This window comes from Gossypium raimondii, unplaced genomic scaffold (genome assembly GCF_025698545.1).
Source record: "Gossypium raimondii isolate GPD5lz unplaced genomic scaffold, ASM2569854v1 Contig00047, whole genome shotgun sequence".
Lineage (NCBI taxonomy): Eukaryota > Viridiplantae > Streptophyta > Magnoliopsida > Malvales > Malvaceae > Gossypium > Gossypium raimondii.
In genome coordinates this window covers 18,437-45,610 of record NW_026291206.1, presented here as the reverse complement: position 1 = coordinate 45,610, position 27,174 = coordinate 18,437, and the positions used below count along the sequence as shown (strand labels likewise).

Genomic DNA, 27,174 nt, shown 5'->3' with positions numbered 1-27,174 from the left:
CAAGCATTTTAAGTGTTGTATGTTATCAACATTATCAAGAACAACAAGAACCTTTTTGTGAGACAAGCTATGGTTAATTATGGCATTCCCTTCGTGAACATTGAAAAAGTTGAAGCATTCATCATGAAAGATCTGTGAAAGAAGTTGTTTTTGTAAAGAAAACTAGTCCTCATTTGTCTGAAACTTCTCGAATTTCAGCAATAAAGCTTTTACCGTCAAAATGAGGTGACATTTGAGTGTCAGCAACTCTTGCGAGTGTCGTTTTACAGATGCCACCCATTCCGCAAATTCCTATAATGCGGACATCATTTCCCCAATATTTATTTTCAAATACAAATCCTCCAAGCGTTCACTAATTCCAACTAAGTCGCTATGAGTAACTGGATATGTTTGACATAGTTTTGCTGATATCTTCATAACAATGTCTCTAATAAATTCTGATTCGTGCCTGTGAAGAAAGAAATTTTAATTTTTTTGAATAAAATTTTGTTGATATCTTTCAAATGCATTTTGTATCTCATTGAATCATAATGGAAGCAAACAAAAACCAAGAATAAGAAAGCAAGATCTGTTGCGGAACCAGAATACAAAATTTGCTCTTTTATTGAAATATGACACTTTTCAAATAAACTAGAAAGTAGAGAAGAAAAGAAAGAATTACCTGTTATTTAAATGCCATCCCTTAATGTTAGCCACTTGAATCAAAGCGTTTCGCCACCTTTGGATCTTGTCTCTATCTTCCTTGTATCTCTCTTCGTGTTTGGCAAAGGCCTCCTGTAACACCCCTTACCCGTATCCAACACCGGAATAAGGTACGAGGCATTACCAAAACACATACACTTGTAAACGTATTTAACCGAGTTATAAAATTTCATCTAAATAAAAACTTTCAAAATAATTAACATGTTTCTATAACTTTTCACATTTTTATTTTATTCTCATTTCAACAATAAATACATTTCATCATACATTATATAATTCATGAAATTAACATTTAATCATTAAATTTCAGCCATATGAACTTACTATTTCATTATCTTCCACACTTGTTTCCTATGCACATTACACAAGATATAAACATATCATTCAACCATAGTTGCAAGCTAGTGTATTGAAACATAACTCTTTTTGGAACTAATCACATGATAAACCATTCATGACATTATTTCATGCCAAATCATATACCGAATATACCATACACACATGCTATGAAACTTTATTTTCACACATGAGCTTAAACCATGTCCAATAATGCACAAATTTAAGCATCATTTCTATTTCATCATCTATCAATTATAATCAAACATATGACCAATTATACACAAATCATTCATATATTTCTCAATTTTCCTCCTCCTCCTCTCCATTCCACATCCTTAATGTGTATAACACACTTAAACAACATTAACCATAATTTCAATATTCACTAACATGTATATTCAAAGCTGTTTATCCGAGTCAGAGTCACTAAATTATTTTTACCCAGAGCTACAGAGCTCCAAATTAAGATCCGTTAATTTTCCTGAAACTAGACTCACATATATTCATAGCATAAAATTTTCAGAATTTTTGGTTGAGCCAAATAATACAGTTTATTCTTTAAAGTTTCCCCTGTTTCGCTGTCTGACAGTTTCGACCACTCTTCACTAAAAATTAATTATCTCATTGTACAGAATTCAGATGATGTTTTCGTTTGTTTCTTCTAAAAATAGACTCATTAAGGATTATAACCATATAAATTATAACTCATAATCATTTTTTTCAATTTTTAATGATTTTCCAAAGTCAGAACAGGGAACCCGAATTCATTCTGACCTTGTCTCACAAAATCTATTATATCTCATGATTTACAATTCCATTGCTCACATCGTTTCTTTTATAAAAACTAGACTCAATAAGCTTTAGTTTCATATTTTATTCATCCTCTAATTCAATCTCTACAATTTTTAGTGATTTTCAAAGTTACACTACTGCTGCTGTCCAAAACTGCTTTAGTGCAAAATGTTGATTTCATTTTGCCCCAAATTTCTGAGTTTATACAATTCGGTCCTTTCTCAATTAACCCTCAATTAATCTAATTTTCTCTATTATTACTTTACTAGGCATTATAAGTTGTTACACAACTATTGAAATTCAGAATTTCCACATATAACTCTATCTTCAAACTCTTTTACTATTAGGTCCCAAACATTCACTTTCTATTCAATTCTTTCAATAAAATCAGCATATGAACAATTTAAAGCTCTAATTTCATGATAAATCATCATATACTTCCAGCACATATTCATATCAACTTTCAACTTCTTTCATAAAATCAAAAACTAATGAATTTAACAAGTGGGCCTAGTTGTAAAAGTCATAAAAATACAAAAATTTCAAGAAATAGTCAAGAATTGAACTTACTTGTAATAAAAATATGAAGAACCAGCTTGAAGAAGCCCTTCCATGGTGTTTTAGCTGATGAGAATTCAGAAAAAATGAAGAGAAATCTAGATAATTCCACTTTGGTCCTAACTTTATTAAGCAAATTTTGCAATATTCCAATTTTACCCTTAATTCTCTTTACTTTCTGCTGATTTCATGCCCCTGCCGTCCAGCCCAAATAGGCCTTGGGTCTATTTACCTTTTAAGCCCTCTTCCTTTTATCATTTAAGCTATTTAATTATTTCCTATAATTTTGCATTTGTTACAATTTAGTCCTTTTTGTTCAATTAATTATCGGAACTTTAAAATTTCTTAACGAAACTTTAATACTAACTTTTTAACACTCCATAAATATTTATAAAAATATTTATGGCTCGGTTTAAAATCCCCGAGGTCTTGATACCTCATTTTGATTCTAATTATTTTAATATTTATTTCTAGTGCACTATTCACTATTTCAAAAATTTTCCTAACTTCACATTTAACTTATACTTACTAAATTAATAATATTTTCTACCCATTTGTCGAATTTAGTGATCTCGAATCACCGTTCCGACACCTCTGAAAATTCAAGCCATTACATTTTTTTTTTCGTCGGATTTGTGGTCCCGAAACCACTGTTCCGACTAGGCCTAAAATCGGGCTATTACACCTCCTCAACTTTCTCTTTCTGTTTTCTTAAATCGGATGGATCCACATTGTAGAAAATTGGAAATACCTTATGTCCCATGTCGTTTTTCAGTTTATATATACTAAGTTTCCAATTATGTGAAAAGGAATGAATACTTTAAATCAAATAAAAAATTGTAAATAACATAGCTAAAAATGTCTGAAAAGGAATTAACAGGACAAAGTTAGTGAAGCAGTTTATCACAATTAATGCTTGTTCTTCGATCGGCAATTATAAAATTGAAGAATTTTTGCATCCGTTTTGGTTGTAGCCCTTCTTCCTCCCTCTCCTTATTACGTTCGGGTTTTATAAGGGAAGTGCTACCTACTGATCCATCGTTGTGAGAAGAGTGGTGGGGGATATGTTCAAAATTTGGAGAAGATTGAGTGCTATGGCATTGCAACTCTTTTATTTCTTCCAAATCTTTCTTATACACTATTCTACCACCACATTTCTTCACCTTTAAGACTGTGACCAATTGGGTTGTGAAAGACAGCTCAAGCATATTACAACCAGCTTCTCCAACATTTCTACAATGGATATTGGCTGTAAAAAGGATAGCCTCCATATCCTTGGAAGCATCATCAATGTCAAAAATGCGACGTGAAGCAACTCCAATCCATTCATTATCTATCTGAATAGTGAGAGGTGAAGTTATCCTGATTGAAGAATCATCCTTGTTCGCTAAACCATTCTGGGATTTAGTTGACCATAAGATGTTTTATCAGCAATGTGAATAGATTGATGTTCTCAGTCAATCTGTAGCAGTTATATCAATAAAACAAATTCCAAATCATTTAGAGCACAGACATTATAAAGTAGGATAATCCAACCACCCAGGCAGACTTTCCTTTTCCCTAAACATCTGAGAAAGCGAAACCCTTCAGATGCCTTCTTTGTTTCGTTGATAACCACCAAAATGTCTGCTCTAGATCTTTCCGATGCAACTGGAAGAAACCCTTCAGGTCTGGCTAAACTCTGCATTTCATCACTTCAAAACACCAATCTTCCGTCGAAACTTAGAAACCCAGTAGTCCATCTATTCTCCGATCTGTTTGCCCACAGTAAAATCCCATTTTATCTTCTTTCTAAGCAGTGGATCTTCAACCTGCGGGACAAAGTGAGCCCAACTGTTGACGGTCCTCTTCCGCTGCCACTTTCGCGTATGAAGGAACCGCGCCAACAAGATAAGTTTCTTCATCTCTCTTTAATCCCTCTGTACCCAATAGATGTGCAACTCCGTTTGCTTGTTTTGGCACATGTTTAAAGACACAGATTTGATACCCTGTATTTGAGATATAGGCTCCTATCACTGACCTTTCAACTCCCTTTGTTTGCAGCTTCCGAATCACAGATAAGGAGTCTCCTTCGATCTCCACCCTCGAGAATCCCACATGCAATCCCATCTCAGCCGCATTTCACCTTATACAAGAGCTGTTGAAGACCATCATAAATGAGAAGCAAATGAGAAAACATAATAAACTTAAATAAGGCTATTGTGGAAAGATGATCCAATTAAGACTACCCTTGAAAAGTTTAATAGTTCACTATTCATATCACGTCAATGGTTTAATCAGCATTTTGCATTAAAAAAATTTATAATTTGACTCAAAATAAAATTTTATAAACAATAAGAAAATTTTTTATCATTATACCTTATTTAAAAGGATTTATTTACATTACAATTAAATTACTATGTAAATTTATATTTTACAAAAAAATTCAAAAACCCTATTTAAAATAGTATAATAACATAATTATATAATAAATTATATAATAACCTTACAAGTAAAAATGCGCAATCTATCTAGATTCCTTCTAGTATTATTAATTTTATTAATTTGATTTAAACGATTTATTCACTTGGTGTCTTGATTCGTAGAAATTCTTAAATTATGTTAATATCTATTTCGAGAGTAAGAACAACGGACTTGAGGTTAATTAATTGAAATCTCTTTCTAATTAAAACTCCTATTGTCACAGTAACTCGATCTATGGATTCCCCCATTAGATTTGACTCTAATCAGGTAGATTTCTGTCGTCCTATTTATAGGATTGCATGCAAGTCCACTCAGTTATGCTAAATTTACTCTTACACAGGGACTTTTGCTCCATTGAATTAAGCACATTAAACATGAATTAATATCCCGAAAATATTAAAATAAGAAATAAACACGCATAATTGAAAATAAGAATAAAGTATTTATCATGTAAATTAGATATTAGATAATAGAATTCGTCATAGGTTTCATCCTCCTAGGTATCTAGGGAATTAACTCCAATGGTGTTCCTTGAGGGTTTTCTTTGACCTTCTCTAATGGCTCCCCTATTTCTTCTTCTATTTGGTATTTATAGACTTTAGAATGTTTAGAAAGCCTAAAAATTATGTTTTTCCGTGTGTTTGGGAAGCAAAGTGCGAAATCGACACGGGCCGGCACATAGGCGTGTGTCCAGCCAGTGTGGCTCATAAGGGCGTGTGCCCAACCCGTGTGGCTCCTGAAATTTACTCTTTTTCTCTGATTTTCACTGTTTTTCGCTTCTTCTGCTCCCTAATGTTCACCTAAATATAAAAACATTAATTCAAAGGATTAGGAGCATCAAATTCACCAATTTGCATAAATATTCATCCAAAAACGCATTAAGAATGAGATTAAAATATGTTAATTTTACCATTTCACAGCTGAAATTATGATCAATCCTTATTAAAGGATTCACTTTATTATTACCTGTTTCGTCACAAAATATATTCATTTTATTCCACATTTCGGTATTAATTTAATTAAATTTACTTCAACCTACAATAAAATATAGATGTAAGTGAATACATATAATGAAAATAAAATTAAAAAAATGTAAACCCAATTAAAACGTACACATTTTGTAAAAATGAGTGACTAAAATTTTAAATGTTTTAAAAACTATGTTATCAATATGAGTATGAATAAAAATTTTAAATTTTTGATATATAATAGAAGGCCTTTTCAGTTCAAATTTTCAACTTTCCAGAAATATGGTTAAAGCCAACTTATCTTGAGTAGGAATTCTTACATAGTTCTTGGAACCATCCAAGCTACTGGAGATGTTATGGAGGTTCCATGGAAAATTTGTCTAGACGAGCTCTGTATAAGAAACCATTTCAGCTTTAGAAAGGCAACCACACCACTATTGCTTCTTTCCATGTGAGTTCGTCCTCAATAGCCTCAATCAAACCTCTTGTGGTGGCGAAGGTGTTGCCTTTTTAATAAACAACTCCAGCCTACTGGACAACAGCCAAGGACAGTGGCTGGGGATGGTAAATGAGAACACAAATGGTTCTTCTCAATCAAGCCAGTGTGGTGGCGGTGGAATTTGATGTCAGAAAGAGCAACGAGCAAGATATGGATGACAACCATATTGGGTTAAACATAAACAGGATCCAATCAACCAAGCAAGTTTCTTTAAGCAACTACGATGTTAACATTTCAGCCGGAGGTCAGGATTTAAGGGTGCATATTTGTTTTGACGGCCGAAACCTGTCAATTTTCATTAGGGACAACCAGACACTTGTGCTTTCTTAGCATGTTGGTCTCTCTACTTATCTTTCATAGAAGGTTTTCAAGAATTTCTACAACAGGTAAATGCTACACAACGTAAAATCTCGTCATCCATTGAAGGATCATTATTGACAAAAATGCAGCAACAAGCAACTCCAATCCATTGACTATCTTTCCGAAGGTTGATAGGTAGGGGTATCTTAATTGAAGAGTCACTTTTTTGTTGGCTAAACCATTCTGGGATTTCACTTCCGGGCATCATAATATCAAACTTTTCTTTTGAATTTGCCAATGCTTGCAAAATAGAACACAAGTCGTTTGGTAAAATGTATGAGATTTTGTAAGGGAGAAAAAAGAGATAATCAACCTTAAGATGTTTTTCAGCAGTGTTAATGCATTGATATTCTCAGCCAATTTGAAGCAGTTAATGGCTTTAACGGCACCTGAATGCATTAAATTGCAAACTATTGATGGACTTGCAACTACTTCAAGTGAAGAACAACTATCTATACTCACAACTGTTATACTTCTTAGTAGCTCAGGCAACGATTTAAGCATCTTGCAACCTGACAATTTAAGCAATTTGAGCCTGGAAAGTTGAGTAAGTGTTAGAATTAAGTGACCCGAATCATTATTTAAATCAAATATAGTGGTAAAATAAAATAAAAGTAAAATCCCTATAGAATTATACTTCATTTATTTTATTTTTAGAATAAGTTTTTTAAACCTTATTAAACTCTATCTATTTGAAATTGATTAGAATAAGGTGTTTCAATCTTACTAGAAGATGGTTTTACAAGCTTATAAATAGACATAATCTACTCCTCTTGTAATTATTGAATTCGACATAGTGAATTTTCTTCTTCTCTGCCTGTGGTTTTTTTTCCTGAAAGGATTTTCACGTAAAATCTGTGTGTTATTTATTTTTATTTCTCTTTTTTCTTTGAGATATATTGTCATTATCGACAATCTATTTTTCAAATTGGTATCTGAGCTTTTAAGTTTTCATCTCAATCACGATAATAATGTCTTTAAAGTATGAAATTTCATTGTTGGATCGCAACATCAGATTTGCGTTGTGGCAAATAAAGATGTAGGCAATTCTTGCATAAATAGACTTAGAGGAAGCCCTACTAGGGGTAGATAAGATGCCTTCAACATTGACGGAGCAAAAGAAGAAGCATAAGGATCGAAAGGCGTTAACACAATTACATTTACATTTTTCTAACAAAAAATTTGCAAGATATGATGAAAGAGAAGATCGCTACTGGATTATGGAAGAGGTTGAAACAAATATATATGTCGAAAACTGTAACTAGCAAGTTGCATATGAAGTAGCATCTTTATGCTCATCGTTTGGAGGAAGGTGCATCTGTGCACGAACTCTTAATATTGTTTAAAGAAATTCTCTTAAACTTAGAGGCCATTAAGGTTCAATATGACAAGAAAGAACTAGGGTTAATTCTAATTTATTCGTTGCCCCCATCTTATTCAACCTTTAGAGATACGATTTTATATAGTCGCGAGTCTTTCACACTTGATGAGATTTATGATTCTTTAACCTCGTATTATAAGATAAAGCATTTTATGGTTAAAACTGAATTCAGAGAGAGGGTCTTATTGTTTGTGGAAGACAATATCAGAATGTTAATGATGATCGTGGAAGGACACAGGAACGAAATCTTCATGGTAAATCAAAGGGTAGATCGAAGTCTTCAAATAAAGGTAAAACTTGTAACTTCTGTAAGAAGAAAGGACACATTAAATCTGAGTGTTATAAGCTATAGAACAAGATCAAAAGGAAGATTGCGAATCAAAATGGAAAAAATAAAAAAAAATTGGTAACGTTGATATTGTAGAAGACTACAACGATGGTGAACTTCTTTTTGCTTCTGTCAACAATTCTAAAGTGAGCGAGGAATGGATCCTTGATTCGGGCAGCTTTCTTTACTTGAGTTCTAGTTGAGATTGGTTTACAGCTTACGAAAAAGTGTCTGAAGGTGTTGTATTGATGGGAAATAATTCTTCATATAGAATTACAGATGTTGGAACAATTAAAGTTAAGATGTTTGACGGAGTTGTCAGAACACTTAGTGACGTACGACATGTTCCAGAATTGAAGAGAAATTTAATTTCGTTAAGTCTTCTTAATTCAAAAGGGTACAAATACACAACTGAAAGTGGGGTTTTTAATATTTCCAAAGGTTCCCTCATTGTGATGAAAGGGCAGAGAAAGACTGTCAAGTTATATGTTTTGTAGGGTTCTACAGTTACTGGTGATCCAGCTGTCGCATCCTCTTCCTTGACTAATGATGATATTACTAAATTTTGGCATATACGCCTAAGGCATATAAGTGAGAATGGCATGGAAGAATTGAACAAAAGATTACTTTTTGATGGGTAAGAAATTTGCAAACTGAAGTTCTACGAGCATTGCATTTTTGGGAATCAAAAGAGAGTTGATTCACCAGAGGAATTCATAACACGAAGGGAACGTTAGAGTATATTCATTCTGATCTGTGGGGGCCATCTAGAGTGTCTTTGAGAGGTGGAGCTAATTATATACTAACCTTTATTTATGATTTTTCTAGAAAAGTGTGGGCGTTCTTCTTGAAGCAAAAAAGCAATGTGTTTTTCGCATTTAAGTCTTGAAAAACCATGATTGAAAAATAGACAGGAAAGCTAATCTAATTATTTATGCTTTAAATAAGGCTGAAGATATAGATGAAAATCAAGAACTATCTAATTATTTTGAGGCGGTTTGTTGTGAAGACTTAGAAAATTGGATGTTTGCTATGTAAGAGGAGATTAAATCACTACACAAAAATAAAACATGAGATCTTATAAAACTTCCTAAAGGTAAAAAAGTTGTTCGTTGTAAATGGGTGTTTAAGAAGAAAGAGGGGACTCCAAGAGTTGAATAACCAAGATATAAAGCAAGACTTGTTGCAAAGGGTTACAGTCAAATTCCAAAAGTGGACTTCACAGATGTGTTCTCTCCAGTTGTGAAGCATAGTTCGATTCGAGCTTTGCTTGGTATTGTGGTAATGCATGATTTAAAACTTAAGCAGTTAGATGAAAAAACTGAATTTTTGCATAAAGAACTTGAGGAGGATATTTACATGTAACAACCAGAGGGTTTTACAGTCTTAGAAAAAGAAAACTATGTTTGCTTGCTAAAAAAGTCCCTTTACGGTTTGAAACAGTCACCAATACAGTGGTATAAGAGGTTTGATTCTTTTATAACTTCTCATGGTTTTAAAAGTTGTGTTTACTTTAAGAAAAACTGTGATACTCTTTTTGTGTATCTACTCCTTTATGTTGATAACATGTTGATAGCAGCGAAAGATAAATGAGAGATAAGAAAGGTTAAAGTCCAACTAAGTGAAGAATTTGAGATGAAAGATTTGATACCAGCAAATAAGATACTTAGTATAGAGATTCTTAGAAATAGAAAAGCAAGTAAATTATACCTAAGTTAGAAGGGGTACATTAATTCTTTGCAGATTCAATATGTAGAATGCTAAGCTTGTTAGTACTCATTTAGTAGCCCATTTCAAACTTTAATTGGCTTTATCTCCACAATTAGATGATAAGATTGAGTACATGTCACATGTTCCATAGTCTAGTGCAGTGAGATCTCTCATGTATGCTATGGTTTATTCACGTCCAGATTTATCATATGCAGTCAGTGCAGTTAGCAGATACATGTTGAATCCTGGTAAATAACATTGGAAAGCAGTTCAGTAGGTTTTAAGATACTTGCAAGGTACTACTGATGTTTGCTTACAGTTTGGAAGAACTAGAGATAGAGTCATTGGGTTTTTTTATGCTGATTTTGCTGAAGTCCTCGATATAAGAAGATCTCTCACAGGTTATTTCTTTACAATCGGGGGTTTTGCAATCAGTTAGAAAGCCACTTTACAAACTGTAGTCGCTTTGTCTACCACTGAAGTTAAGTATATGGCGATTACTAAAGCTTGTAAATAAGCTATTTGGTTAAAGGGATTCTTAAGTGAACTCAATTAAAACTTTCAAATAAATACAGATTTTTGTGATAGTCGAGTACCATCTTCCTTACAAAATATCAAATGTTTCATGAGAGAACAAAACAAATTGATGTTCAAGATCATTTTGTTCGTGATATTATTACTCGTGGCGATATTGTTGTGAGCAAAATTAGTACTCATGAAAATCCTATAGATATAATGACTAAGTCACTTCCTATAACCAAGTTTGAGCATTGCTTAGACTTAGTTGATGTTCATTGTTGAAATTAAACCCTTAAGGGGTTTTATGGAAGAGGTGTAGAACTTATTCGTTAAGAGTTCACGATGAAGAACTTGTTCATTAAGAATTCGTGTCAAGATAGAAATTGTTAGAATTAAGTGACTGAATCCTTATTTAAATCAAATATAGTGCTAAAATAAAATAAAAGTAAAATCCCTATAGAATTATTCTTCATTTATTTTATTTTTAGAATAAGGTTTTTTAAACCTTATTAAACTCCATCTATTTGAAATTAATTAAAATAAGATGTTTCAATCTTACTAGAAGATGGTTTTACAAGCCTATAAATAGACATAGTCTACTTCTCTTGTAATTATTCAATTCGACATAATGAATTTTCTTCTCATTTACCCGTGGTTTTTTCACAAAAAGATTTCCACGTAAAATCTATATGTTATTTATTTTTATTTCTCTTTTTTCTTTATGATATATTGTCATTACCGACATTCTATTTTTCAATAAGATCCAAAAGAATGGTGATGAAATTCTTACCACTAAGATCAAGACATATCAAAGAGTGCTTCACCAAGAGTGCACACGTTGCAATTTGACAAGTCAAGAACATGAAGTTTTGAGAGTCGAGTAAAAGATGCAAGTATGCTGATTAAATTGTTACCACTAAAATCAAGATAACTCAAAGAGGATAGACCAGAAATATCATAATGAATATCTGCTTCACCAAAAGTGCACATATTGCAATTTGACAATATAAGATTTGCAAGCTTGGAGAGTCGAGTAAGAGATGCTGGTATGCTGATGAAATTGTTACCACTAACATTAAGTTATTCCAAAAAGGATAGACCAAAAATATATGGTGGAATATCTCCTTCACAAAGATTGCAGTCCTTTAGTTTTAGCACTCTTAGCACTCTTAAAGAACTCAAACCTGACAACAAAGGCAACATCCGAGCCATGGGATTTGTCCTTCTTCCTTGGATTACCTTGAAAAAAGAAGGCAAATTTGGTAGTAACTTATATGATGGTCCCTTGCACTCATTGAAAGACAGAACTTTAAGATTTTTAAATTGAAAAATGAAGGATGGTAGTTCTGTTATGGCTGTTTCTCTCAAGTCGAGCTCTTCCAAAAACTTTGCTTGCTGTAAATTCTCCAATAAAGTTTCCACTCTATAACAACCTGAAAGATCAAGAGTTTTTAGACGTTCCATTTTCCTATCAATCTCTGAAAACCTTACAAGACTTGAGCAACCCCAAAGAATTAATGCTTCAAGAGATTCCATTCCAATTTTGGTTGGAAGAGTCCTAAGACTTTTGCAATCTCTTAAATTCAAAACTTTAAGGCTTTTAAGTACTGCGATTGATGGATGAATATCCACTAATTTGGTACAACCTTTCAACACTAAAACTTCAAGATTTGATGCCGTTGTGAAGTTTCGTGTCTTGATCAGGTTTTGGGACCCTCCAAGGCTTATCATTTTCAACTTACACAAGGGCTGTTGAAGATCATAATAAATTAGAAACAAATGAGAAAACATAATAATAATAATGCTTATTTTTGTTTTTTTACCTTAAGCAAAGTTTAATCATTTATATTAAAATAAGCTAAAATACAAGGATGACATGAGTTAATTCTTACTCTGTTCCCCTTCTATAGTTGTTGAATGCGACTATATGGTAAAAGAAGTGCAACAAGGTTGTCCGGTTGGAAGCTTGAAGGTAATGATCTTAAAGGGCATCCTTTCCAATCTAAAAGCCGTAGCTCATTAGAAAGAAATTTGAGATCATCACAATTTAATAGGCAAAGCACTTTGAGCAATCTCAAATTTTTCATTTTTGAGAAGGCATCGACACTCAAGTTGAGCATCTTGCCTGATTCCCTAATATCAATGAGCAAAGCAAAAATGAGCTTCAAAATATACTAAAACATTCAATATTTAAAAGAAATGTTGCATCAATTTATTTTTTAAAGTACTCGTATCCAATACTTATATCTAATACACATTCGTATATGGGTATTAATTAAGATATGATCCTTTAATAACTTTTTAATTACGTGAAAAAAACAGTTTTAAATTTTTTTGAATATACCCATATTAAAGAGATACTTATATCTAACAATCACACCCAATGTTAAATTACCTAATCCTAAAAATTGAATTAATATGTTGATTTATGTTTGGTTCATGAACAATGCATAATTTACAAGTTAATGAACCAAACAATGACACATAATTTGGACTTATTTTTATTAGGAGTAATTAAACCTATTCAAGTATTAGTAAAGGACTTATTTTAATCTTCTAAATATATAAAACAATTTTGAGTGATTAAATTGAACACATAAGTTAGTCTCAAATAAAAAAATAGTTTTAACTCGGTCCAAATTATAATCTGATCTTTATTAAAGGATTTCACCTTATTGTTACCTGTTTTGTCACGGAAGCTATCCATTTTCTCTACATTTCTATGTCAAGTTGATTATATTTATTTCAACCTACAAATAAAATATAGATATAAGTGTATATATAATGAAAATAAAATTTAATAAAAATTGAAACCAATAAAAATTTTCACATTTCAGTTATGTAAAACGGAATGAATTAAGCCACTAAAATTTTAAATGATATATATAAACTATGATATGAGCTCCTGTTGAATATAAGTAAAAGATTTATAAGTTTTTGGTATGTAAGAAGGATCGTAAATAAGTCTAGATTGATCACTTTAAATAAAAGATTGGTTAAGTAGTTTACCACAGTTAATGCTTCTTCCCTGATTGGCCCATTATAAATTTGAAAAATTTTTGCATCAATTTTGGTTGCAGCCCCTCTTCCTCCGCTTCCTCGGAGATATTTCGTTTTTGTTTTATGTCAGAAGTGCTACCTACTGATCCATCGTTTTGAGCAGAGTGTTGGTGGATGTGTTCAAAATCTGGTGAAGATTGAGTGATATGGCACTGCAACTCTTCTATTTCTTCCAAATCTTTCTCATACACTATTCTAACACCACACTTCTTCACCTTAAGGCTATGACCATTGAAAAACACACAAAGCCCATCACATTTATGATCTAAGCCTGTTGCCCGTAAATTATTGGTTTCACAGCCACCATATTTATCCTTCAAGGAAAATGGATATAATTTATCACGCGACCAATAACGAAGAAAAATGTGATCTTTCATTATGGGCATGTTGAATCGTTTACCCACCAAATAGCCTCCACCCTCAATCCGTCGATGATTTCTACCATACATTAACGCTCGACAGTCGATAAAGCCCGCATCCCTTGAAGCATCACTATTGACAAAAATGCAGCAACAAGCAACTCCAATCCATTCACTATCCTCTTGAAGGTTGATAGGTAAGGGAATCTTAATAAAGAAGTCACCTTTTTGTTGGCTAAACCATTCTGCGATTTCACTTCCTGGCATGATAATATCAAACATTTTTCTTGAATTTGCAAATGCCTGCAAAATAAAACATAAGTCGTTTGATAACTAAAACCATAAATTCTCAAGTATGAGATTTTGTAAGGGAGAAAAAGAGAGATTAATCGACCTTAAGATGTTTTCTCAGCAGTGTTAATGCGTTGATATTCTCAGCCAATTTGAAGCAGTTAAAGGCTATAATAGCAGCCGAATCCACTAACTTGCATACTTTTGATGGACTTGCAACTACTTCAAGTGAAGAACAACCATCTAGCCACACTTCTTCTATACTTGTTGGTAGCTCAGGCAACGAGTTAAGCTTCATGCAATTTGATAATCCAAGCAATTTAAGCTTGGAAAGTTGAGCCAGAGCCAAAGGAACGGTGATGAAATTGTTACCGTTAAGAAAAAGCCGTTCCAAAGAGGATAGACCATGAATATCTACTTCACCAAGAGTGCACATGTTGCAATTTGACAATATAAGCTCTTCAAGCTTGGAGAGTCGAGTAAGAGATGCAGGTATGCTGGTGAAATTGTTACCACTAAGATTAAGTTCTTCCAAAGAGGATAGACCAGAAATATCACGTGGAATATCTCCTTCACAAAGATTGCAGTCCCTTAGATTCAACTCTCTTAATGAACTCAAACCTGACAATGAAGGTAACATCGGAGCCATGGAATTTTTTCTTCCTCTTTTGAATCCATTGAAAGACAGAACTTTAAGATTTTTAAATTGAAAAATGAAGGATGGTAGTTCTGTTATGGCTGTTTCTCTCAAGTCGAGCTCTTCCAAAAACTTTGCATGCTGCAAATTCTCTGATAAATTTTCAACTCTATAACAACCGGAAAGATCTAGAGTTTTTAGACGTTCCATTTTCCCATCAATCTCCGGAAACCTTACAAGACTTGAGCAACCCGAAAGAATTAATGTTTCAAGAGATTCCATTCCAGTTATGGTCGGAAGACTACTAAGACTTTTGCAATCTCTTAAATTCAAAACTTGAAGGCTCTTAAGTACTGCGATTGATGGATGAATATCCACTAATTTGGTACAACCTTTCAATATTAGAACTTCAAGATTTGATGCCGTTGTGAAATCTGGTGTCTTGATCAGGTTTTGGGACCCTTCAAGGTTCATCATTTTCAGCTTACACAAGGGCTGTTGAAGATCACAATAAATTAGAAACAAATGAGAAAACATAATAATGCTTATTTTTGTTTTTTTTATCTTAATCAAAGTTTAATCATTTATATTAAAATAAGCTAAAATTCAAGGATGACATGAGTTAATTCTTACTCTGTTTCCCTTCCATAGTTGTTGAATGCGACTATATGATAAAAGAAGTGCAACAAGGTTGTCCGGTTGAAAGCTTGAAGGTAACGATCTTAAAGGGCATCCTTTCCAATCTAAAAGCCGTAGCTCATTAGAAAGAAATTTGAGATCATCACAATTTAATAGGCAAAGCACTTTGAGCAATCTCAATTTTTCATTTTGAGAAGGCATCGACACTCAAGTTGAGCATCTTGCCCGATTCCCTAATATAAGTGAGCAAAGCAAAATGAGCTTCAAAATATACTAAAACATTCAATATCTAAAAGTTATGTTATAGTCTATTTCATTGATATACTATTAATATTTCAAAAGACATACATTTCTCTATTGAATCTTTTGGAAGAGTAATACGCTAGTAGATAAATTTTTAATTAAACATTGAAATATTGGGTGTCAAAGGTTTTGCTATATTTTTTATCATATTACACGTAAATATAAGTTTATGTTTTCTTACCTTTTATTATCGATGATTATACCTTCAATTATTTTTGTACCCTAAGAAAAATCAAAATAGAAAATAAATTAAATTAAATGGTGTATAATGTAGGATAAAACTTTTAAAACTTACTTTTTTTAGCATTATTATATTCTAATTATAATAAATAAAGCATTTTAAATTTAAATAAAACAATTTCTACAAATATTATGCTCTAAAGAGGGTAATGCAATGAAATTAAATATTTATTTCTACAAATCCTTTTTAATATTTGTAATCTCAAAATTACTAAAGATCACTTTTTAAGAATAGTTGTATCAACCAATTAGACTAAGCTTTGGGTTTATATCATATATTGATTTGATATTATATAACAAAATAGAAATAGTATGTAACTTTTGTTAAATGACTTACAGTGTTTTTTGTTAGGACATGATAGACGTCTCTTTCCTCCCATAATCTGCAACGTTTTCCAGGTTTATCAACACATTTTTCTCTAACAATTTTTCTTCCCATTTCTTGCAACAAGTTATGCATCCACAAATATTTGTGTTCATCGACTTTTATGAGAGATTTTTTAATGAGAACATCAATGCCAATATCTGGAAAAAACTCACAACCATCCAATACTTTCTTTACACAATCTTTCTCCTCCCCATTGAAGAAGCATGCTATATCTAGAAATATATTCTTCTCCCTTTCTTCCAATCCATCAAAACTGATTCGAAGTTTATCAAGAATTTCTTTGTTAGAATCTCTTTTAAGTCTTTCAATTGCACTTCTCCATTGAGTAGCATCTCTACCGCATAAAAAGCAACCCAAAATTTCAAGAGCTAACGGCAGCCCACCAGCATATTTTACAACATGGTAAGAAAGCTCAATGAAATCATCTTTCGGCACTGTATCACTATGAAAAGCTTTCAGACTGAAAAGCTGAAGCGCATCTTTGGGATTCAATGTTGTGGGCTCATACATATCATTAACTGGCCAAGATCGAAGCAAATGTTCTTCTCTTGTTGTTACAATGATTCTACTCCCTAATCCGAACCAATCGTGCCTTCCAACCAAGCATTTTAAGTGTTGTATGTTATCAACATCATCAAGAACAACAAGAACCTTTTTGCGAGACAACATATGACTAATTATATCGTTCCCTTCATGAACATTGAAAAATTTGAAGCATTCATCATGAAAAATCTCAGAAAGAAGTTGTTTCTGTAAAGAAACTAATCCACATCTGTCTGAAACTTCTCGAATATCAGCAATAAAGCTTTTACTTTCAAAATGACGTGACATTTGATTATAAGCAAGTCTTGCGAGTGTTGTTTTACCGATACCACCCATTCCGCAAATCCCTATAATGCGGACATCATTTTCCCCAATGTTTATTTTCAAATATAAATCCTCCAAGCGTTCAGTCATTCCAACCAAGTCACTATGAGTAACTGGGTGACATAGTTTTGCTGATATCTTCTTAATAATCTCTCTAATAAATTCTGATTCATGCCTACAAGAAAATAAATTTTAATCTTTTGAATAATTTTTTTTTTTCATATTATCAAATGCACTTTCTTTTTCAATGAATCATGAAACATAATATAGTTTGGAAGCAAACAAGAACCAAGACATTTTTCAATTAAACACATAGGATTAGAAAGAAAAAAACAAAGTTATACATATATATCCCAAAAAATAGAAAATAGAGAGAAGAAAAGAAAGAGTTACCTGTTATTTAAATACCATCCCTTGATTCCAGCCACTTGAATTAAAGCATTTCGCCACCTTTGGATCTTCTCACTATCTTTATGTCTAGCAAAGACTTCTTCCACTTTCTCTTTTCGTTTTCTTAAATCAGATGGATCAACATCGTAAAAAATTGGAAACACTTTATGACCGTCGTTGTTATGTTGTTTAACAATCTCAGCAAGCTCCTCCAAGCACCAACTTGAAAAGGCATAAGTTTGTGAAAAAACGATTACCGAACACCATGATTGCTGAATTGCTGTAAAGAGTTCTGGCGCGATCTCTTCGCCGGCCTCCAGCTTTGGATCATCCCTGAAAGTGACGATCCCACTCCTACTTAAAGCATCATAGAGATGATCGGTAAAGTTGGTGCGGGTATCTTCACCTCTAAAACTCAAGAAAACATCATATTTCTTTCTAGAATTGGACGAAGAAGTTGAAGGTAATGACGACATGACGATGTGCGAGAAAAAAAAAATGTGGATGTAGTGTTGAAAATCAGAAAACTGATAGCTCAATACGTCTGAAAGAAACTAGAAACAGATCAAATTTCCAGGGAAGAATAAAGGTGGTTTCTAAGCAATTTCTCTATAACCTTTTCACTTTCCAAATGAATGCGCGTAGTTGTGGAAATTGGGGGGCCATAAATGAGTGATGCATATGAATCCAACAAGGTGGGTGTTGATAAAATGGAGCCTACAATAATTGCAACTGTTCTTAAGTTTGTGTTTTACTTTAAATTTTTTGTCAAATCACTTTAAAATAAATAGGAAAATTAATATTTATTCACTTTGCTGATGTAGTATATATGTAGATTCCCATGTGAATAACATGTCAGTATTTAATTAATTTTTAAATATTTTTTTATTTTTTTAAATTTTAAAAAATTAATTAAATGATGATATGTTAGGACAATTTACCATTAAAAGCCTAATTTTTTTAAATTTACCGAAATGGGCACGGTATTCCATTATTTACCAGAATGGGCCCTTTCCCCTAAATCGCGTCCACGTCAGCGCGAAGTCAGGAAACGTATCAGCAAATCGCATCCACGTAAGCAAAGCGCGCTGACGTGGACACGATTTGCTGATGTGTAGCGCGCTCTTGGGGACGCGATTTGCCCCGTGCGTGAACAGTGCAACAATCATTTTTTTGACCGTTACCTTCAAGCGCCGCAAAATCTCTTAACCAAAACACAGCGTTTTGGTCTTGATGTATACCAAAATTAGTGGCGATTATTGGAATACGCCACTAAAGCAAGTATTAGCGGTGCTCGGTTAAAAGCGCCGCAAACAATCTTAACGAAAACGCATCGTTTTGATCTTGATGTATATTAGAATTAGTGGCGTTTATGACAAAACGCCACTAAAGCAAGTATTAGCGGCGCTCGGTGAAAAGCGCCGCAAACAATCTTAACGAAAACGCATCGTTTTAATCTTGATGTATATTAGAATTAGTGGCGTTTATGACAAAACGCCGCTAAAGCATAGTCTTAGCGGCGTGTAGTGGGAAGCGCCGCAAAATACCTTAACCAAAACGCAGCGTTTTAGTCTTGATGTATACTAGAATTAGTGGCGTCGACGACAAAACGCCACTAAAGTACAGTATTAGCGGCGTGCTTTGAAAAGCGCCGCAACATATCTTAACCAATACGCGGAGTTCGGTCTTGAGGTACACTAGAATTAGTGGCGCTTATTGTAAAGCACCGCAAAGTATCTTAACCAAAACGCAGCGTGTTAGTCTTTATGTATACTAGCATTAGTGGCGCTTAAGGGAAATGCCGCTAAAGCATAGTATTAGCGGCATTTGGTGAAAAGCGCCGCAAAGTATCTTAACCAAAACACAGAGTTTGGTCTTGATGTATACTAGAATTAGTGGCGCTTACGCGAAAATGCCACGAAGATCTTATCCAAAACGCAACGTTTACTTTTAGAGATATTAGTGGCGCCTTGCTAAAACGCCGCAAAATTCAATAATTAGCGGCGGTTTTACGCTAACGCCGCAAGAATTGCTATGCAAACGGCACCGTTTTGTTGTTAAGGTTTAGGTACACTAGCGGCGCAGCTTTAAAAACGCCGTAGAAGTCAAGCATTAGTGGCGCTTTATGTTAAGCGCCTCAAAAATATTTAAGCAAAACGTTGTCGTTTTCTTGTGGAGGTTTAGAGACATTAGTGGCGCGTTTAGAAAAACGCCGCAAAATCGTTAAGCAAAACAATATTTTTTTTTGTTGAGCTTTCAACACATTGGCGGTTTAGGGATTATGGATTTAGGCCTTACGGTTTATTGTTTATTGTTTATTATTTAAGGGTTGAGGTTTAAGGTTTATAGTTTATAAATGTTTTATGATTTAGGGTTTAAGATTTAGGGTTTATATATGTTCTATGATTCAGGGTTTAAGGAATATGGTTGAGTTAGGGGTTTAGGGATTATGGTGCAATAGTTGGGGTCTAAGGTTGAAGTGTTTAGGGTTAAGGGTTAGGGTTTATAGTTAATGTTATATGATTGAAGGTTTAGGGGATATGGTTAAGGGTTACGTATTATGGTTTGTGGTTTATCATTTGAGGTTGGGGCTTAGGGTGTAGGTGTTAGGGGTTAAGGGTCATGGTTTATGATTTATAGGTTTAAGATTTAGGGTTTAAGGGATAAGAGGGTCTATATCAATTTAGGGTTAAGGGTTTAGGATTAAGGGTTAAGGGTTAAGGGTTTAGGGTTTAAGGGTTTAGGGTAAAAAGTTTACGGTTGATGGTTTTCAGGATATATAGGGGTTGTGATTTAGGGTTTAGGTTATTTAGTATTTTTGAAAAATACAACCTGACTTCACCGAATTAAATTTTTAAATTGAAGTTTTAGAAAAATACAAACACTATATACGGATTAAGTTCCTACCTTAAATTTTAAGAAAAATACCATCACTAAAAATCAAATTTCCCATTTAATAGAATTAAAAATAATATTGTCATATTGTTGTATGATATTTTAAATTTTTTAAATTATTAAATACTTGGAAATTTTTTACAGTAGTGGCGTTTGGGCCAGAAACGCCGCAAAAATGTGTTTAAAATTATGTAAAATGGTGCTGTTTGGATACATGAATTTGATTTTTAGTGGTGTTTTTATGAAAAACGCCACTGTAGGTATACGATAGTGGCGTTTTTTATAAAAACATCGCAAATCCATAAATTATTGTGTGTATGAAAACGGCGTCGTTTTCTTAAATGGTTTTAACTCTTTAGTGGCGTTTTTATTTAAAACGCCGCAAATTGTAAGCTTTAGCGGCATTTTTTCTGAAAACGCCGCAACTGTGTATTACAAAATGTTCAGAACGTCGCCGTTTCATTTGAGGAACAGTTCAGATATTCTGAACGTCGTCGCTCTGCTTGGCGTCACATATTTCCCCTTTCGAACCCTAAAACCCGTACGCAGCCCCTAAACTCGGTTTCCTTCCCCTTCCCCTTCCAAATCCCTATTTTCCTTTCGAAATCTCCTCCACTTCCCTAATTCCAGACATTCATGGAGTCTTTTACTTTATTCGGTTCTTCATTTAGTCGGTTTAGTGCGTTTAATTCTTCACAGCATTTAGAGGAAGACGAACAGTGGAATAGTTTTTTGGGTAAGCACGAACCGGTTTGATTTCCCTCTTATTTTTCATGTTTAGGGTTCAATATTGTTAACATTCCATTTCGTCCATGGTTTAAGGGTTTCCGAAGCTCATAAAACAATCTCATTTTTGAGTATTGTGGAATCACATCCTGTCCGATTTACTTTCTCTCCGTCTTCGTAAAGGTATGAAATTCTTTTCTCTTAATTTTAGCTTTACCAATTTATTTTGTTTAGGGTTTTAGGCAAGAATCGCCTTACATTTTGACAATAACTTGTATGCTTTCAATTCCTAAGTAATTTTGTATTGATATATATTTTAATTTGTTTGTGGTTAAAGTTAATTTCAAATTAAAACAATTTTGCAGATATTCTAAACCTTGTTTTTATTTCTAATTATTTTTGTTTAAAGGAGTCGGACGTTTGTTTTGTCTTTCTATTTAGGTTTAATCAGATAAAATTTAAGAAAATTTTATATATAAAATACGCTATTTTAATATTTTGATTTAGATAATTTGACAATTGATTATTCACTTAAGTTCATGTAAATTTGTTTTAGTGATGAAGTTGAACAAGTTTAGTTTTTCTTAGTTAATTTTTTCTTTCCTTTGGTTGCAGCAATTTAGTTTTAGCAATCTAGTCTGCAAATTTGCTACCTGTCACTGGTTTGAAGCAATACATAGAAAGGGTAGATAACTAGTGTAATGACCCATTTTCAGTAAATCGGAATAGTGGTTTCGTAACCACAAATCCGAGCTAGAAAGAAAATTTATTTTAATATTGTGGTATGGTCTATATTATGATAGGAAGGTTGCATGAAAATTTTGATAATAAAATTTTATTGATTATATGGTAAAATTTATTTAAATAGATTAAATAAAAAAATGCATTTCCGGGACTCCGTTCCGGTAAATCGGATTCGTAAATATTTATTATAAATATTTACGAAGTTAGTTGTGTGTCTAATTATGTTTTGACTAGGTGAAATTGATTTAATTAGAAGTAATTAGGAAAAAGGATTAGATTGAAATAAGTGTGAAAGTTTAATTATAAATTAAAGAAAGTTAAAAGGACCAAATAGGCAATTATGCCTTTTTCTAAAATTGAGGCGGCATAACAAATGAAATATCTAAGATATTTTTTTATTTAAATATATATATTATATATTATGTTATTTAATTAATAAGTAAGTTATTATATTATATTATTATAATATTATATTATTATATAAATATATATAAAACAAAAGAAAAGAAATAAAGAGAAAGAAACAGAATAGCATTTGAAACGAAACAGGGGAGAAACAGGGAGAAAGAAAGAAAGAAAAAGTAAAGAAGGAATTTAGGGTTTTAAGGTTCAATTTCAAATCGGTAAGTCAAATTAAGTCATTTTCTTGAAATTTTGAGTTTTATGATTCTAGATCAAAATACTAGTAGGTATATGTTGAAATTTTGAAAGTTAGTAGAATTTTTTATGTAGTTTATATTGAATTAGTGGATGAATTAGAGGTTGAATTGATGGAAATTCAAACTAGGATTGGGAAAAGGATGAAATTGAGAAATAAGTTATAAGTTTAATGTAAAATTGTAAGAAATTCGAAATTAAGGTTTATTAGTGAAAATTTGAGAGTTAAGTTAAGGTGTAAGTTGAATTTAAGTAGAAATAAGGTATAGGTTGTGATAGAAATAGAAATAATTTTAGTTATGAATTAAATTGAAATATTAGCTAAGGTAAGAAATTATGAAATTATTATATCATATATGTTTATTTTTATTAAATGATATAGGAAAGTTATTTGATTGTTTTTCTAATATATAAATATTATGTGTTTTATATGAAATTGAAGAGAAAGAAAGGAAAGGAAAGGACCTTATTGAAGAAAAAGGAAAAGAGAAGGCTAAGGAGTGAAGGAAGACATCATCTCAACCTTTTGTTGTAAGTACTACAAGATTATTTTTTAGAAATTATTTATTTTAAATGCCTATATTATAGTATAGAACTATTTAGAAATAAAATAAAATAAAGTAAAATAAAAGATTATGGAACTATGAAATTTGTAAAGAAAAATTATATATGGAAAATATAAGATGGTATAATGTTTGAACAATAAGTAATGTTGTGACAAAAGTGTATATATATGTGTGTGTGTGTGTGAAAATGGTGTGATAATTGTGAATTGTGAAATAAGCATTGAATTGTAATGATGGAGAAATGAGAAATCTTTTTCAAAATAATTCTATAAAGTATTTAAATGAATGAGATTCAGTTTTAGTGCCCAAGTAGATGGAATTTAGAACTACCAGGATATTAGTGGCATGCCATTAAGGAACTTTAGCGCGCTCTCTGATTATTAGCACGTTAGTGCTCTCTGATTATTAGCACGTTAGTGCTCTCTGACTATTAGCACGTTGGTGCTCTCTGATATTTAGCACGTCAGTGCTCTCTGTTTAGCACATCTGTGCTCTCTGTATAGCACTTTAGTGCTCTCTGTTCATTAGTGCATAATAATGCACCTCTGTATTTGTTCCGTATATCCGGTGTGTTCTATGAAAATCTATTTTGGGCTAAGATTATGATTTGTGGATAAAAGCGAATCATTAATATGCTAAGGTAAGTTTTATGAAGCTTATACGTACGTAAATACGCAACAACAGAATGAGTTCGAAATATTTTATTTACATTTATTTATTTGTTTATTCTTGTAGTGCTTACTAAGTCTTCACCGGCTTAACGCGTTTAATTTTAACGCGTAGGTACAGTTTGACTTGAAGAGATAAAGTCAGGATAGAAGATCTCTCATCTCATCACATCCTCAAGAGTTTCAAAAGTAGGTACCATATTTTGAATTAAAATGGCATGTACATAGGCAGTCAGTTATATTTCCACATATTAGGAACTAAAATGTAAACTCTTGAATTTCTATCTAATTTGAGGTACTTGAAATATTTTGGTATATATATATGAAATGGATTAGTGAAACTATACGTATGTTTGCAAATATGGTTGGTAAGTTAAAGTACTATGTATAATTGATTTAATTAAACAATATCTAGCTATGACTGTTTTGGCACCAAATGTAATAGCCTTATACTGGATCTGTACGATTAGACTGGTATAGGGTTGTTACAACCAGAAGGTTAGTTTATCCTTTATTTTATTTGTTTTTTCGTTTTATAAATTTACATGTGATTTTGGCCTGTTTTTATATTTGATATATTTGTAGTTGGGACTGTTTTAATTTGGTATTTGGTTAATGCTGCTGCAAGTTCTTTTTTGCTGGAAGTTCTGCTTAATGTTGCTGGTTAATGTTAGGGGTTAATGTTGTTGCAAGTTCTTTTTTTGCTGCACGTTGTGGTTAATGTTGTTGCTTATTGTATTTATTTCTGGTTATTGTTCTGGTCTTCAAGATGTTTTTTGCTCCATCTTTCTCCTAAGTGTTTGAATTAATTTCGGTTATGGAATATAATTGCAAATATTATACAGTATTCTCATGGTTTGTAAAGATCCAAATTGAAATCAAATATAATTGCAATTGTGAACTGAATTGATTTAAAGTTTTTAGTTCATGTAAATTTGTTTCATGTTCAGATTTGATTTTTGTTCGTTGTAATTATATATTTCAAATGATTAAATAATTCATAAGTTTACAAAACATAATTTAAATGTCTCATCTGTTTTTGCTGCTAAGATGGTACATTTTATTGTTTTTTGCTGCTAAATCAACCATGTACGGATACTGAATTTAGTCTTTGCTTAAATCTCAAATTGTACTTCATGTGTTCGGTTTTCTTTGCTGAAAATATTTTCCTTTACTTGAATTTGAACCATGTACGCAACCTTTCGTGCAGAAAACACAATCAATTTGGGACACAAATATTACTCATATATTATAAGACAAAATCTTTTTAATATATAACATATATTAATATGGACATATAATTTTATTAATATATATTAATATATAACATATAACCTATATTCCAATTTTATTAATAATAAATATTATAATTTATCGAATAAATGTAAATTGGATATATAACCTATATTTCAAATTTATTAGTAAACAATTTTAAATTTTAAAACAATTATAAATATTTATATAACCAAATTTTTAAATATATAACCTACATAACTTATAAATATTGGTATGTACATTTTTAATATATATATTTTAAAATCTATAATTTTTCAAAATTTATCGATCATATCAAAACTTACATAACTCAAATTTATCAATAATATATATCATAACTTATATATAAACTTACATAATACATAACTTAAATAACATACAATATATAACTTAAATTTATCAATAATATATATCATAACTTATATATAAACTTACATAATACATAACTTAAATAACCTTCCTAACTTACATTATTTACATAATACATAACTTAGTACATAACTTACATAATTTTTTCTAAATAACTTACATAAATTAAATAACTTACATAACTTACATAACTTACATAACTTACATAAATTAAATAACTTACATAACTTAAATAACTTACATAATACATAACCTCCCTAACTTACATTATTTAGATAATACATAGCCTACATAACTTACATAACTTACATATATTAAATAACTTACATAACTCACATAACTCACATAATACACAACTTACATAACTTAGTACATAATACATAAAAATATATCATATCATAACTTACATAACTCATTTATAGTTATATCTGGCGTTTTAACTTACCCGTGCAAATTATTGTCAAGGTCAGACTTCAATAATTAAGAAATGGACCGGTCTTGGATGAATTTGTCAAGGGTAAGCAACGGTTATCGAAATGGAGTACAGACGTTTCTAAATTTTGCATTTCAATATGCAAGCCAAGAGAACATGATGAATGTTCATGGCTCGCATGTACGTAGCAGGCACGCTTGGTTACATGGCTCTTGGGCTCGCAAGAACCGAGAAAGCCAACACAAGCACTGATATATATATATATATATATATATATATATATATATATATATATGCATTTGGAGCATTCATGCTTGAAGTTGCATGTGGTGGAAAGCCGATCGAACCACGAGCGCCACCAGAGGAAGCATTTCTTGCTGACTGGATAAAGGATTGCTGGGATAAAGGAGACATTTTGGCGACTATTGATAAGAGTTTGGAGAAGAGATTTGTGGAACAACAAGCGGAGTTGGTGTTGAAGCTTGGGTTGCTTTGCTCATACCCGGTGGCAGCGGCTAGGCCTAGCATGTCCAGCGTTATATCGTATTTGGACGGTGTTGCTTCATTGCCCGATGACTTGAGCTCTGTTATCAAAGCCGGAGAATTCCCAGCAGGATCAAATGAAGTGGACACTCCTAATGAGTTGACACTAGCCGAAGAGAAACATCGTTCCTTCATTAACAATTACATAAGCATTTGTTTCTCACGGTAGGTGAAGTGGAAAAATATAGGGTTTTTCATTAAGAATTATGATTGTAAAATTAAATAAAGTTTTAAAGGCTTCCAAATAGAGTAGTAGGGTTTGTACCCCACTGTTTACAATAAGTTAATGCTACTAGGATTTTGTATATATTTAAGCATCATAAGTAGCATAGTGTGGCCGACCATGCTAATAGGGTTTTATACAGTTTTTTGTGATTTTCAAAATTTTGAAATTTTTATTTACTTTTATAATTGTTTTAATTTTTAGAGCATTTTATTACTATTGCATGTATTTTTATTTTAACATTTTAAACTTTTAATAATTTTTCAAATATTTATAATTTAT

At 32.1% G+C, this 27,174-nt stretch overlaps 2 protein-coding genes across 15 annotated transcripts; one reads left to right on the top strand and one right to left on the bottom strand.

Moving 5' to 3' along the window:
* Positions 1 to 11,963: 11,963 nt before the first annotated feature.
* On the bottom strand, positions 11,964 to 18,444 carry LOC128036819 (disease resistance protein RUN1-like). 14 transcript variants are annotated; one of them, XM_052627265.1, is made up of 10 exons: positions 16,486 to 16,590; positions 16,090 to 16,130; positions 15,600 to 15,838; positions 14,433 to 15,461; positions 14,084 to 14,341; positions 13,629 to 13,993; positions 13,302 to 13,369; positions 12,512 to 12,752; positions 12,266 to 12,368; positions 12,022 to 12,052 (listed from the first exon to the last, which is right to left on the bottom strand). In XM_052627265.1, the coding sequence occupies exons 3-6, from the start codon at positions 15,804 to 15,806 to the stop codon at positions 13,634 to 13,636; spliced, it is 1,854 nt and encodes a 617-aa protein (XP_052483225.1). In that variant the 5' UTR covers positions 15,807 to 15,838; positions 16,090 to 16,130; positions 16,486 to 16,590; the 3' UTR covers positions 12,022 to 12,052; positions 12,266 to 12,368; positions 12,512 to 12,752; positions 13,302 to 13,369; positions 13,629 to 13,633. The 14 variants fall into 14 exon arrangements, with proteins under 14 accessions (XP_052483221.1, XP_052483225.1, XP_052483224.1 ...); XM_052627261.1 differs by having other exon boundaries at positions 11,964 to 12,052; positions 13,629 to 14,341; XM_052627264.1 differs by lacking the exon at positions 16,090 to 16,130 and having other exon boundaries at positions 13,629 to 14,341; positions 15,600 to 15,709; positions 16,486 to 16,669.
* A 7,992-nt stretch (positions 18,445 to 26,436) lies between these two features.
* On the top strand, positions 26,437 to 26,907 carry LOC105761513 (putative L-type lectin-domain containing receptor kinase V.2). The gene has a single exon (XM_012579353.2). It carries the CDS (start codon positions 26,437 to 26,439, stop codon positions 26,836 to 26,838), a length of 402 nt encoding a protein of 133 aa, XP_012434807.1. The 3' UTR covers positions 26,839 to 26,907.
* Positions 26,908 to 27,174: the final 267 nt, after the last annotated feature.